The sequence below is a fragment of the Mandrillus leucophaeus genome, unplaced genomic scaffold, assembly GCF_000951045.1.
Source record: "Mandrillus leucophaeus isolate KB7577 unplaced genomic scaffold, Mleu.le_1.0 Scaffold608, whole genome shotgun sequence".
Lineage (NCBI taxonomy): Eukaryota > Metazoa > Chordata > Mammalia > Primates > Cercopithecidae > Mandrillus > Mandrillus leucophaeus.
In genome coordinates, this window is record NW_012106564.1 from 286,489 (window position 1) to 306,605 (window position 20,117).

Here is a 20,117-nt window from a genome sequence, read left to right on the forward strand (position 1 = left end):
GATACCTGAATCAATACTTTTATGCTAAGTACAGCCGTGTTCCAAGTAGATGGTGCTAGCAAATACTGGCATTTGATAAATATTTGTGAATGAATGAATAAAAAGTGATACTGTAGCTTTGAACCTGAGGCAGAATAGCTGTGATTTAGATCTGAAAACATTTATAGAATAGATAGAATTCACTTTAATGGAAATTAAGGAATTGCATGCAGTCAATTGGAACATTAATATCCAAAACAGAGGATTTAAGCCAATTTATAGAACCAGTAGGAAAACACAACAATATAGAGATACCTAACAAAAATTAGATTGCCTGTAGCTCTGGTTCAAATGAAGCCCAAGGTAGTTTTATTGTGCAGCTATTTTCCTAATGCATTTTCCCATCTACTCTTCTAGAAATTATATACCATATTTTGGTTCTGTTGGGAGTTATCCTATAAATTATAATGTGTGTTTAACTTAACAAATTTTAAGTTTTTCAACATCTTTATTCTTATCCTGAGCAATGTGGAAACATTAGAACATTGTAATTCAAATGATCATATTGCTGACCTATATGCTACTTTTCAGTATTTTTGTTCTTTCTCTTTTTTCATTCTACTAATTAGACTGTATTATATTCTACTTATACAGCTAAAATTTAAGATTTACCCAGATGTTTACTATTTTATTTATTTTATTTTATTTATTTATTATTCTTTTGAAATGGAGTCTTGCTGTGTCACCCAGGCTGGAGTGCAGTGGATCTCTGCTACTAAAACCTCTGCCTCCAAGATTCAAGTGATTCTCCTGCCTCAGCCTCCTGAGTAGCTGGGATTACAGGAGCATACTACCATGCCCAGCTAATTTTGTATTTTTAGTAGAGATGGGGTTTCAGTTGGCCAGGCTAGTCTTGAACTCCTGACCTCAAGTGATCTGCCCACCTCGGCCTCCCAAAGTGCTGGGATTACAGGTGCGAGCCACTGCTCCTGGCCCTATTATTTTATTTTCTAATTAAAAAAATATTTTAGATCTATCTTCTGGGTAATTTTCCTTCTGAAATATATAATTCAGATATTAATTTAATGAAAGTCTCTCACTGTTTTGATCTCAGCTTTTGATCATCTGAAAATTTCTTCATTCTAATTCTGGAAAGGTGTTTTAAATCTATGTTCAATTCTGGATTGAAGGGTTTTTTTTTTGTCAAGCTTTTATTTTACAATCTTCTGCTTCTGTTGTTGCTACTGAGAAGTGAACTATCAGTTCATTTGGCACTCCCTTTGTAATCTGGTTGTGTTCTTTGGTTGTTTCTAAGATATATATGTATCTACATATACACGTATGTATATATGTTTGTGTATATATGTATATGCATATATATATACACATTTAGTGTACGATTTTGTATTTAAGATTCTGCAGTTTCACAAAAGTGGGTATGGATGTGTATTTATGTTTATTTATTGTGGTTTGGATTTGTTGTATTTCCTTAATGTGAAACTTTATGTCTAACATAAATTTGGAGAAATTCTCAGCTGTTATCTTTCATGATTAGATATGCCTGACCTCCTCATTTTCTCTCTCATGTCTCTTAACTACTTTAATTACTTTAATTTCTGTGTCTCTCTGTGTTGCTTTCAGTTATGTCTGCCACTTCACTAATTCTTCTTTCAACTTAATCTACTGTTGTTCAAACTGTCCATTGAGTTTTTAGAATCCTTTCTTTATGTGGGAGTCTTTGATCTGATTTGTCAACATGTATAGACCTTCTACTTTGTATTCTGTCCCTTTGTGCTATTTAAACTTAAAGCCTAGGTCACAAAGGATCAGCAGATGCTCCATGGAAGCTGCCACCTTCGACACTGACTCAACTCTCTGGATTCCTGTTTTTTGACACCTTGGTTTGGTTTTGTTTTCTTTTTACTTTCTTGCAGACTATGCATTAAAACCATTAAAATATTTACTTAGCGTTTTCAGTATTCCATAGCAGCAATACTGCTCAAGATTTTTTAAAATAATAAACTGGAAACGGGTCTCTTTGAAAATTTAGTGAGATGATGAAGCTTAATAAGGAAAAAATGCAAAGTCTTATGCAAAATTTCATAGGACTAAGAGTTTTTGTTGATATTAGTCTTACTGTGAATCAGTAGTATGATGCAGTTACTGAAAAGACAAAAGCTAGTGTAATTTTAGATTGTTTTAATTGAAATACAGTTTACTGTAAGAGAGATGTGTGGCTAGATTTTTTCATATATTTCTGTTAAAACAACATATTGCATATTTTCATTGGCTAGACTTCACTTGTGAGTGTCATTCTCTAAGAAAGATATTAAGAACCTAAGAAATGTATGGAGGAAAGGAACTAGTGAAAAGTCAGGGAAGACGTGATAGCTGCCTGTACATATTCGACGGGCTTTGTGCAACTAAGTTTTAAATGTGTCACAGGTTATAGAATTTGGATCAATGGTAGAATTTATAGGAAGGTAAATTTGGGTTTAATATTAAGAACTTTCCAACCATGAGAACATTTTTGAAGTGTAGTAGTCTGTATTTGAAAGGCATGCTTCTTTCTCATCAGAGCCATTCGAACTGATGATAAGCAGCCATTTGTCAAGGATATTATGAAGAAAATTCAAGCATCAGAAGGAGTGGTGGAATCTTTGAGGTTCTTTCCCATTCTGAAGTTTTAAAGGTCTCTGACTGTATGATTCGTCAGGGATGATAAACGATACAATGAAAAAAGCCCTGATATTCTCTTCCTGACTCTGTCATTGACATGCTGTGATTCTTTATGCTAGTCATTCATCCTATTCAATCCCTGGTTTTCTTATGTATCAAAATGGAGAAACTTGGATTACATGCACTTAAGTGTATTTTGCATGTGATAATTATTACTGTGGTACTCTAGTAGTGATCTTCTACTTCCATCATTTTTTTCTACCTTTATTAATTATTGAAACTATTCTGTAAGAAACTTGTCACTTCCCTTTCATTTATTTGTTTCATCATTTATTTATTATATCAGTATAGACTCATGGATGTTTAATTTATTCTTTGGGTTATAATCCGTTATTTATTGTTGCTTAAATTATTTCAGCTTTGGCCAGTAGAAGGCCTGGGTTTTTATGTTACAGAGTACAAAAAGTTTGTTGAATATGGGTTCAGGTTCCACATAGCAACTAACCTTTAAGAAATTACTGCTTGTTGAGTGAGGTGTAGCATCAAAAAAGAATATCCACAGTTATCTGAAAAATCTAAATATATTCCTCCCTTCTCTGATAGATATCTGTGTGACCAGATTTTTTTCATGTATGTCAACTAAAACAACATATTGTAACTAATGGAATACAGAAGCAGATAGAAGAATCCAGCTGTCTTCTATTAAGCTAGACATTAAAGAATTTGCAAAAATATAAACAATGTGACTCTTCTCACTATTTTTTTATTTTGCAGAATATTTTCTTCATTTTTACATGAACTGAGATGATTATATTATATTTAAATGAATTAATGTTTTTTAAATTTATCTTTTAATCTTCTGTTTGGTAAATATGTATAGGTGTGACCCACATACATTGGATTCCTCAATGATTATTAAGAGTATAAAGGGCTCTAAGACAAAAAAGTTTGGAAACAACCCTTCTAGGCTATTTTCAGATGATAATTATAGCAGTCAACTATTTTTAAACTCACCTTGATGGTTTCCCAAGGAAAATTTTCTACCTTGCCCTGAACTGTGCAATGTGCGTTCAAAGGAATGAACAAATGCATAGTAATTTCAGTATTGGCCTATGTCTTAAAGTCTACCCAATTTGTTCCAAAGTCAAATACGGTATAATAATGTTATCTTCAGAGGCTGCCTTTAGCACAGTTCTGACACATTGAAACAATCAATAAATGCTTTTTGACTGAATGAATAAGCCTTGGCATTTATTGTTCTTTCTCTGAAAATCCAGGTTAGCAATGAAATTGAGAATGTGATAGAAGAAGCCACAAAACCAGCAGCTGAACAGATTGCAGAATTCAGCATCCACCTTTTGGGGAAGGAGTACAGGGAAGAACTACAGGATTCCTCCAGCTTTCACCACCAGCACCTTGAAGAAGAATTTATTTCAGAGGTGGGTGATTAAAAAAAAAACAAACAAGACAGTATGCCTGCTATGTTAGTTTCCCATATTTACAACACTGTTTAAAGATAGGTTTAGGTTTCAAGTTGTTTGTCTACTTGGTTCCTGGAGTGGTTACTCAGCCATTTCTTCAGAAAACTCTGTAAAAAGTCACAGGACAGATGAATTCTTTCACAGAAAGAAAAATCTTGCCATCTGCTAAAAAATAAATGCAATTTCCAACTTTTGCTGCACAGCCAAGGAAGAAAGTGTCCTGTGGCATAGTTTTGACTTGAAAATATTTGGAGAAATAAGCTTCTCTAAGAAACTACACATACTGTATTGTTTTTCTTAAGGGAACATTACATTTAATGTCTTTTAATTTCATCTTTAGTATTTTTTAGTTGAAAATTTTTGAATAGTTAACACATAGGTAATACCTGGTACAAAGTTTGGAGGCATAAAAGGCCATCCAGTGAAAAATAAATGTTTCTCCTATCCTTAGTTGGAGGTATTTTTAAAAAGGGATTTCTTTAAAGAATTGTGGATTAGACCATCCCATAACTTCACTTTCTGGAAAAATTCTATATAGGACTTAAACTCAAGACTTTTTCCGTCAGAAATGACCCATGGTCCCCGTCTAGTTTGCCTTTGCTTTTGTGCAGTAAGACATTGAATGCTCATCTATCCCTGTCTGTCAGATGACAGGGCACATCATTCCTTACTGTTTATTTTTTCCCATTCCTTCTTGACGGGGTTTTCCTTAGCCAAGTTTATCAATTCCATTACCTTAATTTTCTTCCCCAGATACTATGTCCAGATGGGAAATAAAAATGTGCATCTCTCAGCCAAAGCATTATTGTAGCCATCAGACGTGGGAAGGGGAGGCCAGACAATTCATTTTCCTAGTGGTGTGGCCAAGTTGCAAGGCTGCATGGTATGTGGAAGAAATGTCAGCCAGGCCAGTGGCCACCTGGCATCAAAGAGTGTCTTGGGCTGGCCGTCTGGTTTTCTCTGTCCTTTGATTAAGGAACTTTTGATATAGCTTAGTGTTTGCGTAAACAATTGCATGGAATGACTGCAGATTTAGAGAAGTCCAATAAACACTCTGAAAAATATCTTCATCAGGGACTTTATGAGGCAGGTAGCTATTGAGTTGAGGTGATTAGAGGGTGTTGAAGGTTCTGGACCTACCATGGAACACCTCCTTCTCTGGCCTATCTCTGTACTCCCTGTCCCCTTACCTGGAATGAAATGCCTATCAACAGTCACTTTGCATGAAACAGCAGAGGCAGGGGATCATGTCTCAAACTGAAGGGGATCCTCCAGCTCCCTCCCTTTAGGACACCATCACACAGATGTTTCCCGCAGCTTCTCTGGGTATTACTGGAAGACACACAGGGAGAAAGAAAGCCTGCTTGGAGGGGATGAGGTTTAGGAACTATTAGTCTTTGTCTCTCTCTCTCTCTCTCTCTCTCTCTCTGTGTGTGTGTGTGTGTGTGTGTAAAGGATAAGAAGTGGGGGCATAATAGGTTTGGGACAACACGAAGTACAACATCAGAGAGGGGAAGGTCACACTGTGATGGGCCTGGGAGTGTTGGTGCCTGAGGGCAGTGCCAGTGTCAGTGTGATCCTCACATAGTGCCTTGTGCTCCACAGGTGACTTTCTATTTATTTGCTCACAGCAGCCATGTAGGCAAGCATCTCCAGTTTACAGATGAGGCTCAGGAGGCCAAACAACTTGTTCATTGTCATGTAGTTCTCTAGAAACAGAAATGAAAATCAGGTCTCCTACTGCCTTTCAAAGTACTCCTTCTTCTTCTACAGGGTCCCCTTCCTTTTAATTCAAGGGAGAAGTTATAGTGAACCTTAGTTTTCCCAGTCCTGGTCCCAATTCTCAAGCACATTTCTCATGAGGCAGGGGAAAGAGGAAGGGGCAATGTAATGCAATGGGAAAAATATGGGCTTCGGTGTTAGAGAGATCTGGGATTGAATACATTCTGATTCAGTCACTCACCAAATGTGTGACCTTGGCCAAGTTAGTTAATATCTTATAATCTCCATTTTCTCATCCATAAAACAGGAATAATGTATTATCTCTTGGGATCGTCGCAGAGATTTGAAGTAAAGCAAAGCACCAGACATATTGCAGTCCTCAATACATTTTACTCACTATTAGTATCAATGTTGAAGTCGAATGACTTCTTGCAACTGGATAGCTATACATGTTTAGACTCCAGAGCTGGCAAAGCCTGTGCTAAGATGGGATTAGTAGTAATGATAACATACAGTTGTACAGCATTTTTCAGTTAATGGAGTGCTTTTAGGTACATTTCTTTTAATCTTAAAATCAATATGGTAGGTGGGCAGGGAAGTATTAGTTCTGAAAAAAGAAGGCCTGTGCATGGACACTCTGCCAGCAGAAACAGAGCTGAGACTAACCCTCAGCCTTCTGATTTCTAGTCCTACGTCTTCTACCCCTCCCCACCACCCTACAAGAATTGTAACAGTTTTTTATTTCCTTTCAGAGAGTAAAACAGGGCATATTACTACGGCCAAAGAGTTTCATTCTTTGGCTGTGGATTCTTTATTCTTACGGCATAAAGATCTTCAGTGAATCACGATTTAGAAAAAAAGCCCACTCTCCTCATACGAGGACTTGGTTAAAAGCAGATGCCCAGAGATGTTGCCAAAGTCTATTAATTTATTTCCTTTGTTCTGATGTTGGCCCCATAGTGACCCATCTGCTGAGGTTGTCATCTTCTGAAATGTTACAGATTAAATGTTTATTTTTGTTAAAATATGCATTTGTGCCTAACCTTATTATTATTATTATTATTATTGAGATGGAATATGTCACCCAGGCTGGAGTACAGTGGTGTGATCTCGGCTCACTGCAACCTCTGCCTCCCGGGTTCACACCATTCTCCTGCCTCAGCCTCCTGAGTAGCTGGGACTACAGGCACCCGCCACGATGCCTGGCTAATTTTTTGTATTTTTAGTAGAGACGGGGTTTTACCATATCAGCCAGGATGGTCTCCATCTCCTGACCTTGTGATCCACCCGCCTCCACCTGATTATTTTTACATCTTTAGTCCAATCTAGCATACCATTTTCCACCTCCAGTCACTAAGCTCCTTTGGAGTTACATGGCTAGATTTTAAAGACTCAGTAATAAAACTGGCTGCTGCAGATGTGATGCTCATGAATCGGTCTTCGGACCAACGGAGTTACCTGCCCACAAAGCCTCTCATCTGAGTGTTGCGTGTGTTTGTGGTTCTCTTTCATTGTAGGAGCAGGAAACAGATGCCACCAGCCACATTCACACTGATAGAAAACAAACACTGTTTGTCAGTGTGTGTGCTGTGGCCAGATTTCAAATCCAAACAATAACATTTAAAAATGCTATTACAGGCCTGTAATCCTAGCATTTTGGGAGGCTGAGGCGGGTGGATCACCTGAGGTCAGGAATTCGAGACCAGCCTGGCCAACATAGTGAAACTCCGTCTCTAGTAAAAGTACAAAAATTAGCCGGCATGGAGGTGCACGCCTGTAATTTTAGCTGTTCAGGAGGCTGAGGCAGGACAATTGCTTGAACCTGGGAGGTGGAGGTTGCAGTGAGCTGAGATCGCACCACTGCACTCCAGCCTGGGCAGCAGAGTGAAACTCCATATCAAGGAGAAAAAAAAAAAAAAAGCTATTACAGCTTCTTTTGAAACAATTTTTTTTTTTTTCACATTTCTTCACATAAGGGAAAAACAGTGCTTTGCCAACAAGGAGCATGCTTTTTAATAATTTGGAAAAAATTAATATTAAAGCACATTAAAACTTTAAAAGACAAAATGAAAAAGAAAAATGTGGCAGTGTTTAGGTAAAAATTTTTGTTTCACTTTCTGACCTAGGTATGCCTAGGTAAGTATATAAGCATCTAATAGTTGTGAACAGTGCACTTCTTATTCTACTCTTAAAAGCATTGTTTTCTATATATTTTTCCATATTTCTACATAGTTATCATTTCTATTTGTATTTTTAACAGGTTGAAAATGCATTTACTGGATTACCAGGCTACAAGGAAATTCGTGTACTTGAATTTAGGTAAATAGACTTGTTCCAAATATGCACATGTTCAGTAGCATTCTGTATTCTGAATGGAATGTCCATTATATTTATCATATATATATTCTAACAATAAATGATTTGAATGCTGTAACTTAATGCTATTTCTGGTAAATTAGTATTCTTGATGTTAGTTTTTCAGGTGAGGAAATTGATTTAGAAAAAGACCAAATAATAACTCAAAGAGATATATTAGGTCTAAAGTTGGCTAAGTTAAGAATTCAGGGATTCATGTCCCCAGCTTGCTGCCTACAAGTTACGTAGGTCTTATTTGGCACTGAGACGAGCCTGAAGGCAGACGAGATGTGGCCCCAGTGTTTTCCTAAAGCTTGTCAGTGTGGTGATTTTGACATCTTGGTATGAGACCACTCTGGAAGGGATGTATTAGTCCTTGTTTTAAACATAGCAGATCTGAGTAAACCAGACACCTCTTTTAAAGACATTTATTCCCTGCTTAAGACCCACAGTATAATACTTGTGAACATTTACTGAGTGAATACTTTACTGAGTGAATATTTTGTATTGAGTATGCCACATTGCTGAGCTCACTTAATCTTCAACCCTCTCAGGATAGATATTATTAATACTCATTTTTAAGAGGAGGAAACAGGTTTAAAGGGATGAAATATTAACCCAAAGCCAAGAGTTTGTAAACTGGGGTGGAGGAGGAATTTTGAAACAAAGCAGCTGACTTTATAGCTTTTCTTGCTCTGAACCTTCATGCTAGACTCAATGCCATGATTTAGGTAATGCTCTAGCCCAAGTTTAGATGTTATCCATCTCAACTTTGGCTTGTTCTTGACAAAACTTCTGAGTTTACCAGAAATAACAGCAAGCACTTATCTAGCATTTACAGTGTGCCAGGCTTTATATATATATGTATATTTACACACACACTATTTAATTCCAACATCAATGCTATGAGATAGTTACAATGCTCATATTTTCCAATAAGGAAACCAGAGCACAGGGAATTTAAATAATTTTCCCAGTGTTGTTTAGCTAGTTAGTGATGCAGGCTTAGTGGAAAGAGGCCAAATATTTAAAGTTGACCTACTTACCTAGTCTCATATCATGACCAGTAGCCCCCGTTCAACTTTAGCAGTTTTCAAACAGGATGCTGCCTCCAGCTGTAAGCTCAGATGAGAACCTGAGAATGTGAGGCCTTTGAAGGCCTCCCTTATTTGGCAGCACATGAAGGGCAACACAGTCGTTGGAGCCAACTTGCCTGGCTTCAAATCCTGCCTTTGCACTTCTGGCTGGATGCTTTTGGGTGTATTTCCAGGATTTAACTTCTCATTTGTATAAAAAAGACAATTTACCTTAATCCTGCTTTATTAAAAAAATGCTTTTGAAATACCGTCAGCAAATTATTTAGCGTCTTTGTTCCATGGTTCTACACCTATATTATGAGGATACTAATAAATCTTAATGAAGATTAAATCAACTAAGTTTTGTATAATGCTTAGCACAGTTCCTGGCACATGGAAAGTTCTATTTAAGCATCTGCTACATAAAATAATAAATATTAAAGTTTGTGCAGTATCCTGTGGATTAGTCGGTCCTGACTTTACCTAAACCCTTACTACTTTACAGTGTACCCTCTGATTTTAATACTACATAACATGTTGTATCCCAAAAAAGAAGGTTCCCAATTTTGTTAAAGCCAACAACTGGAGTTCTCTGCTGATTTACTGAAAAAAGTTTCTTGATGAAGAAATAACCATATGTGAATTGTTTTAAAGTGTTTTTAAAATTTAGAAGAAAGTAAAGACCATGTCTTTAAAATAGAATGCTTTTTTCACCTTTGCTCACTTTCTTCAATCTATAGGAATTTGTCAGTATCTGATACTATGCAAGCATTTTTATTTAAGGTGGTATTTCAAAGAAATTCAGAGGAAATACACAAAGAACTTGTACTTTGATGAATGGTGTGACAATAATACCTGTCTCAAACTCTGTTTAATATTTTCAATTTTTATTTTCAGGTCCCCCAAGGAAAATGACAGGTACTTTTTGGCACTTTCTCTAATGTCCATTGAATTGGGAGATAGGTTAGTAAATATGGCAGGCCATAGGTCCAGGGGAGCATAACTCAAATCTTACATCACTTCCAATATCACTGTCTGACTTTTTCAGATCAGGGTTTGTCAAACTTTTCTATTAAGAGTCAGGTAGCAAATAATTTAAACTTTGCAGGCTATAAAGTCTCTGTTGCAATTACTCAATTCTGCCACTATCAGGTAAAAGTAGACATGGACAATATGTTATAAATTAATGAGCTTTGCTGTGTTTCACTTTATTTATGGACATTGAATTTTATATAATTTTCACTGGTCACAAAATATTGCTCTTTTTTTGTTTTTTTCAATGATTAAAAAATGTAAAATTCATTAACTCATGGGTAGTAGGCTGGATTTAACTCACAGGCTGTTTAACTTTATGTTCCTGGCTTATTTCACTTAACGTAACGTCCTCCAGTCCATCCGTGTTGCTGTGAATCACAGGATTTCCTCCTTTTCATGGCTAAATAGTATTCCATTGTGTATGTGTAACTGAGGGGAGGCTTGGCTGCTCACTGCTTGCAAAGCCGGTAACAAGGACGATGTACAGTGAAAGGAAAGTGACTTTATTTCCAAAGCTAGCAGTGGGGGAAGCGGCCAGCTTAACCTCCAGAAATGATTCAAACTTCAGGCTGGGAAGAGGGGATTGAAAAAGGAAATTGGCAATGGGAGGCATGCAGGAGGGGTGCTGGGTACAAGGTCTGCATGTCTTGTTCCAGTGGTTATCTCGAGCCACGGTCCACCAGGAGCGCAGCTGGCGTCATCTCAGCAATGGCTGGGTTGTTGACTGTCTTGAGATAATCTCTGGAATTTTGCAGCTGCGTCTCCATGCTTGGTCTGTCTCAAGATTAGCCCCTGGAACTTCTAAGTAAGCATGTAATTAGATATAAGCATGCAGTTAAATAAACGTGCATGGGGTAAGGGAGTACATGGTGGGAGATGGTAGGAGGGAGTGAAGTTTCAGAGTATGTTTCAGGGCTGTATTTTAAAACTAAGGGGGAAAAGGCTCCTACAGTTTTTTTCAAGGTTACAACTTGAGACTGGGAAGAAAGGAGAAGAGAAAAAATGTTTTAAAATGCATTTGGGGCCGGGCAGGGTGGCTCACACCGGTAATGTGGCTAACATGGTGAAACCCCATCTCTACTAAAAAAATGCAAAAAATTAGCCGGGAGCGGTGGTGGGCGCCTGTGGTCCCAGTTGCTCCGGAGGCTGAGGCAGGAGAATGGCGTGAACCCAGGAGGCGGAGCTTGCAGTGAGCCGAGATCGCGCCACGGCACTCCAGCCTGGGCGGCACTGCAAGACTCGTCTCAAAAAAAAAAAAAAAAAAAAAAAACCACAAAAAACAGTTTGGAAGCTAAACTACTTGGTTGCTTATGTATACCACATTTTCTTAATTCATTCATCTGTTGTTGGACAGCAAGGTTGACCCCGTATCTTGGCTGTTGTGAATAGTGCTGAAATAAATAAACATGGGTGTGTGGATATCTCTTTGATATACTAATTTCCTTCGTTTTGAATAAATGCCCAGTAGTGGGATTGCTGGATCATATGGTAGTTCCATTTGTAGTTTTTTGAGGAACTTCTATATTGTTTTCTACCGTGGCTATACAAGTTTACCTTCCCGCCAGAAGTATGTAAGAATCCCCTTTCTCTGGATCCTCACTAGCATTTGCTATTTTTTGTCTTTTTGATAATAGCTATCCTAACTGGCATTAGATGATACTTCATTTTGGTTTTGATTTGCATATCCCTGTTGATGAACATGTTGAGCATTTTAAAATATATTTTTTGGCCATTTCTATGTTTTCTTTTGAGAAATGTCGATTCGGATCATTTGCACATTTTTAAATTGGATTATTATTTTGCTGTGGAGATATTTGAGTTTCTTCTGTATTCTGGATATTGATCCCATGTCAGATAAATAGTTTGCAAATATTTTCTTTCATTCTGCAGGTTACCTTTTCACTCTGTTGATTGTTTCCTTTGCTGTGCACAAGCTTTTTAGTTTAATATGATTCCATTTGTTTATTTTTGTTTTTGTTGCCTATGCCTCTGAGGTCTTATTCATAAAATCTTTTTCAAGACCAAGGTCCTGAAGTGTTTTCCCAATGTTTTCTTCTAGTATTTGACGGTTTTTCAAGTCTGACATTTAGGTCTTTGATCCATTTTGAGTGGATTTTTTTGTATAGAGTGAGAGCTGAGGGGTCTAGTTTCATTCTTCTGCATATGGATATCCAGTTTTCCCAGCACCATTCATTGAAGAGAGTGTCCTTCCTGCAGTATATGTTCTTGACACTTTTGCCAAAAATCAATTGGTTGTATATATGGATTGATTTCTGGATTCTCTATGCTGTTCCATTGATCTGTGTGTCTGTTTTTATTGCTAGTACCAGGCTGTTTTGATGACTACAACTTTGTACTTTATTTGAAGTCTAGTAGTATGATACATACCTTCAGCTTTGTTATTTTTTCTCAGGATTGCTTTGGCTATTTGGGGTCTTTTGTGGTTCCATACCAATTTTAAGACTTTCTTTTCTATTTCTGTGAAGAATGTCATTGGCATTTTGATAAGGATTGCTTCACATCTGTAGATTGCTTTGAGTAGTATGGTCACTGTAACAATTTTAATTCTTCTGATGCAGGAGAATGGGATGTTTTCCTATTTTTTTGTATCCCTTTTAATTTCTTTCATCAGTGTTTTGTAGTTTTTCTTGCAGAGGTCTTTTACCTGCTTGGTTAAATTTATTTTTACATATTTTATTTTTCTTGTAGCTATTGTAAATGGGATTGCCTTTTTTTTTTTTCTCAGCTAAATTGTTACTTGTGTATAGAAATGCCACGGGATTTTTGTAAGTTGATTTTGTATCCTGCAACCTTACTAAATTCATTCATCAAATCTAGGAGTTTTTTAAATGGAGTCTTCGGGTTTTTCTCAGTGTAAGACCACATGATCAGCAAACAGGGATAATTTGACTTCCTCTTTTCCAACTTGTATGCCTTTTATTTATTTCTTTTGCTTGATTGCTCTGGATAGGATTTCTGGTACTATGTTGAACAGCAGTGGTAAAAGTGGGCATTCTTGCCTTGTTCCAGTTCTTAGAGGAAGTGCTTCCAACTTTTCCCCATACAGTATGATGTTAGCTGTGGCATTGTCATTTGTGGACTTTATTGTATTGAGGTGCTTTTCCTCTACCTAATTTTTTGAGGGTTTTAATCATGAAGGCATGCTGAATTTTATTAAATAGTTTTTCTGTATCATTATGATGATCATATGGTTTTTATCCTTCATTCTGCTGATGTGATGTTTCATCCTTATTGATTTGTGTATGTTGAACAATCCTTGCATTCCTGGGCTAAATCCTACTTGGTCATGGTGTATTATCTTTTTGAGGGGCTATTGGATTTGATTTGCTAATATTTTGTTGAGGATTTTTGCATCTGTGTTCATCAGGGATTTTGCCCTGTAGTTTTGAATTTTTGTCATGTGCGTGTCTGGTTTTGGAATAATTAAATTTTTCTGCTTTAATTTTGTGGAATAATTTCAGAAGAATTGGTATTCATTCTTCTTTAAAGGTTCAGTAGAATTCAGTGGTGAAGTCATCCAGTCCTGAACTTTTCTTTTTCAGTAGACTTTTTGTTACTGATTTAATCTTGTTACTTGTTGTTGGTCTGCTCAGGTTTTCTGTTTCTTTTTGGTTCAATTTTGGTAGGTTATATGTGTTCAGGAATTTATTTCCACTAGGTTTTCAAATTTATTGGCATATGGTTATTCAGAGTGGTCTGTAATTATCCTTTCCATTTCTATGGTATTTGATGTGATGTCTGCTTTTTCATTTCTGATTTTATTTGTTTGGGTCCTCTATCTCTCTTTTTTTTGAATCTGTAGATTACTTTGAGTAATGGTAGAATGCTATAGATCATTAGTCTAGCTAATGGTTTGCTAATTTTTATCTATTCAAAAAACCAACTGTTTGTTTTGTTACTCTTTTGTATATTTATTTTGGTCTCCATGTCTTTTATGTCTGCTCTGATCTTTATTATTTCTTTCCTGCTACTAATTTTTTGGTTTGGTTTGTTTTTGTCTTTCTAGTTATTTGAGATGCATTGTTAAGTTGTTTATTTGAAATTGTTTTGGTTGTTTGATGTAGACATTTATTGCTATAAACTTGCCTCTTACTACTGCTTTTGCTGTGTCCCACAGGTTTTGGTATGTTGTGTTTCTATTTTCATTTGTTACAAGGAATATTTTGTTTTTATTTAAATTTCTTCACCCATTGATCATTTAGGAGCATATTGTTTAACTTTAATTTATTTGTATAGTTTTAAATTTGTCTCTTGTTTTGATTTCTAGTATAATTCCATTGTGGTCAGATAAGATACTTGATATAATTTTGATCAAAAAATTTTTTTGAGACTTGTTCTGTGTCTTAACATATGGTCAATCATGGAAAATATTCCATGTACTAATGAAAACAGTGTGTATTCTGCAGCTGTGCATCTATTCAGTGAAATGTTCTGTAAATGCCTGTGAGGGCCACTTAGTCTGTGGTGCAGTTTAAATCTGGTGTTCCTTTGTTGATTTTTCTTTCTAGATGATTTGTTCTAGGGAGATAATGGGGTGTTGAAGTCCTCAACTGTTACTATATTGGGGTCTATCTCTCTGTTTAGATCTAATAATAGTTGCTTTATATATCTTGGTGCTCCATTTTGGGCACAGGTATATTTATAATTGTTATATTTTCTTGCTGAATGGATTCCTTTATTATTATATAATGTCCTTCTTTGTCTCTTTTTTCAACTTTTGACTTGAAGTCTGTTTTTTCTAAGCATGGTTACTGCCACTTGCTTTTGGTTTCTGTTTGTGTGAGATATATGCTTCCATCCCTTCACTTTAGATCTTTATGTGTCTTTATAGGTCATGTAAGTTTCTCGTAGGCAGCATATAGTTTGTCTTTTTTTTTTTTTAATCCTTTCAGCCAGTCAATATATTTTAAATGGAGAATTTAACCTATTTAACTTCAACGTTGTAATTCACAGTTGAGAACGTCTGTCATTTTGTTGTTTGTTTTCTAGTTGTTTTGTATATTCTTTGTTCCTTATTTCTTCTCTCATTGTTTATTTTTATGGTTGCTTTGATCCTTTCTTGTAGTGTGGGGATGAGTGCCAGGTGTCTCTAGTCAGCCATATTACTGATGTCACCCACAATTGCTAACCTAGGTACAGTTTTCAAAATTATTCAGCATTGTCAGGAATTAACCAGCTGATAAAATTTATTTGTAACTTTTGGATGTATTTATATTCTGAGCTGTGTATAAATGAATGTATAGCACTGAGATAGTCTATAGGATATATAATATGCCGTTTCCCTCTCTCTCTTCATAAGCATTTATATGCACATGAAGTTTTTTATTTGCTGTGCACCTCTTTTAAAATGTACTCATTATATTAATTTAGTAGTATGCATTTGAAGTGAATCAACAACATATCCATCTGGTATACCCAATTTATATATTTAGCTTCAGGCTTTTTCAATATGTATCTGTTTCCTAGAAGAAGCTACAAAAGAAGAGATGTCTGAGTTTCTCCAAAATATCCTTATTTTAGTTGATCTTGATGAAATGTGATAGCACTATTTTAAATTTTAAAATATATATGCATCAAACAGCCAATCAGGGCATCTGAGGGGAGAGAATAAGAAAGGGTAAACTTCACCTCCACATGATTGATGTCTTTGGAAATATGTCCTCATTAGTTAATTTAGTAGTATGTATTTGAAGTGAATCAACAATATATCTATCTGGTACACCCAATTTATGTATTTAGCTTCAGGTCTTTTCAATATGTATCTTCTTCCTAGAAGAAGTTATTAAAGAAGAGATGTCTGAGTTTCTCCAAAATATCCTTATTTTGGTTGATCTTGATGAAATGTGATAGCACTATTTTAAATTTTAAAACATATATGCATCAAACAGCCAATCAGGGCATCTGAGGGGAGAGAATAAGAAAGGGTAAATTTCACCTCCACATGATTGATGTCTTTGGAAATAGCTGTCAGACACAGAAACTCTCCTCTGTATAGCAGCTGCCTGAGTCCAGTTCAAAAGATGAAAGATGATGATCCAGTGGTGGTTAGTTAACTTGGAGTTGCTAAGTATGGAGAGCCAGCACAGCTTTCTTCAATCAGATACTATTTTATCTGCCAGTCTGCATTCTGCTTCTCATGAATTTCCTTGGCCTCTCGGTTTTCTTTTATTCTGTCCGTCATCCTGAGATATCTTTGTACTCCATTACCATGCCAGAACTCAGTCTGTTCTGGGTCACAGTGATGTTCTTGGCCCTCAAAATAGATGGTTTTCTGGTATCTCAAGCACTTATTTGAGTTCTCTTTCCAGGACAAAAACATGGTAACAAATTATAACATCTCTCTGAGGCATTTTATCTTCTTTAATGAACTTATCTGTACTAGACAAGGTAGATTATGATAGACGTATTATATTTAGATGTCCAATGGAAACATTGGGAAGCAAATAATATTTTGCCAATAAAGAGTAACACCAGTAATCTATTCCAGGCTGCCTGATTTGCATAGATTTCTTGATCCAGGAACATTTCTCTTGATCTTTTCCCTATCATTTGAAAAGTCATGCAAGGCACATGGTAGGTGGTTCCCAGTAAATGCTTAACTCTCCTTGTCTGATTTTCTGCATAACCTAAGAACCAACTGAAGTGCTAACTGACATAACCTTTCTTCCGCCCTCTTTTTCTTTTTTTCTTATAGTTTTTTTTTTTTTTTATCTTAGAGTCATATTTACGCTAGAAGTAAGTTTAATAGGTTGTGCAAAAATCCCAAAAAGAAACCCACCTTTCTGGAGAGGTCGATATGGTCCATCACTCTAAGACTTGGAAGAGCATGCACATCCTTACAGAGCTGGGCTGTGGCCAGGAAACAATGTCTCTAAAATTATTAACCAGAAGATACAAATATATGAAGCTAATATGAATGTTCTTTAGGGTTAAAAATTGCTCTGTTATATTTAGAGTCTGAAAATGCTTCAGATTAAGTCAGGCATATCATGTACCGTTGTTTAAGTGGCATACATTCAATTGTCTTATCTGCCTACATTAGGGAACAAAATTGACCATTTGTTTCCTCATTATTTTGACAAGTCTATATTGAACTACTATGAGCCAGGCATTGTGCTAGATGGTGGGGACATAGAGCCAAAAAATAATTGTGCTTATAAAGTTGGTGGGGAGATAGAACATGAGCACCAATCACGTCTTCATGTTAAAAAGAAGTTTCCCTGGGAGATGACAGCTAAGCTGAAGTAAAAAAGAAATAGCCAGGTGAAGAAGGTATCTATATGTGTGTGTACATGTGTATGTGGAAGATATAAGGGCTGGGAGGTAATAAGAGGCATTGCAGAGAGAAGAAAAAGATCCAGAAACAGAGCAGGTGCCTATGGTCTGCGAGTCTATCAGAATGACTGAAGGCTCATCAAGAGCAAGGGGGAATATGGTGTGATGAGTTCTGATCAGTAGGTGACCCTCTTATTGTTTGATTCTATCTTGTAACCATCATTTGATATTTTAGCATATTTTACTGATTTGATTTCTTTATAAATAATATTGGGAATTACCTATGAATCAACATTCTCAGATGTGCAAAATTGAAATACTTTCATTGCTTAGAGGATTGAGGGAAGTTCTAGAGACAAGCAGATGTTTTTACTACTTAGAGCATCAGGGTGTCAAAGTGCTCAGTTATTACTTTTAAGAGCCCTGAACCACTGCATTAGAAGAGGTATCCTATCATATCTGGGAAGAAAACAGTATTGACGTCGCTCAGAGTAAGACAGGAACATCAAAGAGGCCTGGCTGCTTGCTTGTATGGCAGGTGGGAGTGTCACCTTTGTGGCTTTCCCTGCAGTCCAGGGTGTGTGATCTGTGCCGCATAGGCCAGGCCAGGTCCAGACCAGTGCTCCCAGGAAGGAGAAGTCTCTTGAGGCCAGTCATGCTTACCAAACTATAAAAGACAATGAAGTCTCTAGGATGCCTATTGATCTATTTAAAAATGAGAAATATATGTGCCAACAGACCAATCAATTATTATAGCATTGACTGGCTCATGCATTCTTTCCTCATAGGAAAATTTGTAGGGCGTTATAATCAAAAGTTTCTTTTACAAGCTTGAAATCCAAAAGAGAAAGTTGGATGACCTCAGCAGCCAGTATCATCTAGCCATGATAGCTTATTGTAGCCATTTCCAACCTAGGGATCTATTTCCCAAGGAACTCCCAACATACTGGTCAGAAGCTTTCCACTAACTAGTAACATCAATGAGCTGACTAATTTCTTTTTTCCTATACTCTATGATGTCATCTTTATTATGTTGGTACTTTCCTTTAGATCTGTAAATACCTTGATTATGCTGCAGGTTTCTTTTTACATTCAGGCAAGTATATATTTCTGTTCGTCTAGTAGGCACTGGGTACCTCTCTGTGCTAGGCACCAAACTGAGCACTGGGGATAGAAACTCAAGGAGAGACTGAGACACCGTCACTGTGAACAAAATCTTTGCACAAAGCAATGAAGGCTAAAATAAAGAAATACATGAGGATATATAAGTTCAGAGGAAGAAGCACATTAGTTTAAATTTTATTCAATTTTTCATTTTTTATTTTTATGCTTTGTTTTGAGACTAGTTTGCTGCTGTGGAATGTCTGAAAGTGGCAAATTGCTTTTACTGCATGTCTGCCTTGAGTGGTTTGTCTCTTGGAAGGTAGTGTTGTCCTTTCCTCTGGAGGGATCTCGGTGTGGCTTGCTGGGTACTTACTGCCTATGATGGATGTGCTGCAGAGACTGGCTGGAAGCCACAGTGATGACTGGTATTGAGCTGTCCTCATAATTACTTTTTTGGGTAATAGTTTAATTAAAGCTACTGAGAGGGTAGCATAGTAGTTCAGAATGTAGGGGCTGGAGTTGGACAGATCTGTGTTGAAATTATGACTCTGCCACATATTACATGTTATGAAATCTAAAGGAAGTCTTTTAACTGCTCTAAGGGCTTGTTTCCTCAACAATATTCTGAAGCTAAGATATCTTTCATCAGGTTATTATGAAAATTAAATGAGATAAAGCATGTAAAATACCTGTCACATTATCAGCACTTACAAACTGTTAGCTTTTAGTTAGAGAAATCTGAGTTGGAGTCTAGAGGAGTATTTTTATTTGGTTTAAAATTTTATATTCTGATGTTATTTCTCCAGAAGACTAGTTAAGAAAATGTCAGCACATCAACTCATACTTATTTATTTTCTGTCTTTCTGTCCTGTGTTCCAAGAAGTCTCCTCTTTGTTTGCTTGTGGAAAGGTTGATGGTGAAAAAGCCTAATTCCCAGACAAGTGCTGTTTGTTAGTACTTGTTGAGGTTTTACATAATTCACTAATAAGGGAGTTAGCTTTAAAAAGAGAGAGAGAGAGAGCTTGTTTCTAGAGTATCTGAAAAAGAGAAATTCATATAGTCAATTTGGAACAGATTACTAAGTTGCATACAAAATTGGTTAATGCCCTGGAGGGTAGTAAAATATAACTTTAGAGATTTTTTTCCTACTAGGCCAAGAAAAAAATTACTTCATAATAGTTTTTTACAATTTAGTCTTAAACTTTATAGAACTGTAAATTGTCTGGGTTATCAAACCAAAGTATGTCTTCTGAAAGAACTGTCATATTAGAAAATACTCCAGCACAACATTTTAAAGGAAAATAATCATCAATTTGCTTTAGTACCAAGTTTTTCATAATTTTCCTACCACAATAGATAACTATGTTTCAGTACATAATTCATCTAACAA

The 20,117-nt window shown here is 36.3% G+C and overlaps 1 protein-coding gene across 1 annotated transcript in view; it reads left to right on the forward strand.

Moving 5' to 3' along the window:
- The window catches only part of IMPG2 (interphotoreceptor matrix proteoglycan 2), a 99,617-nt gene that overhangs the window by 46,967 nt on the left and 32,533 nt on the right, over window positions 1-20,117 (forward strand). The window contains exons 7-9 of the mRNA XM_011999890.1: window positions 3,936-4,097; window positions 8,122-8,180; window positions 10,190-10,210. Of these exons, the coding sequence (XP_011855280.1) occupies window positions 3,936-4,097; window positions 8,122-8,180; window positions 10,190-10,210 (242 nt within the window). The remainder of the gene's footprint in view (window positions 1-3,935; window positions 4,098-8,121; window positions 8,181-10,189; window positions 10,211-20,117) is intronic.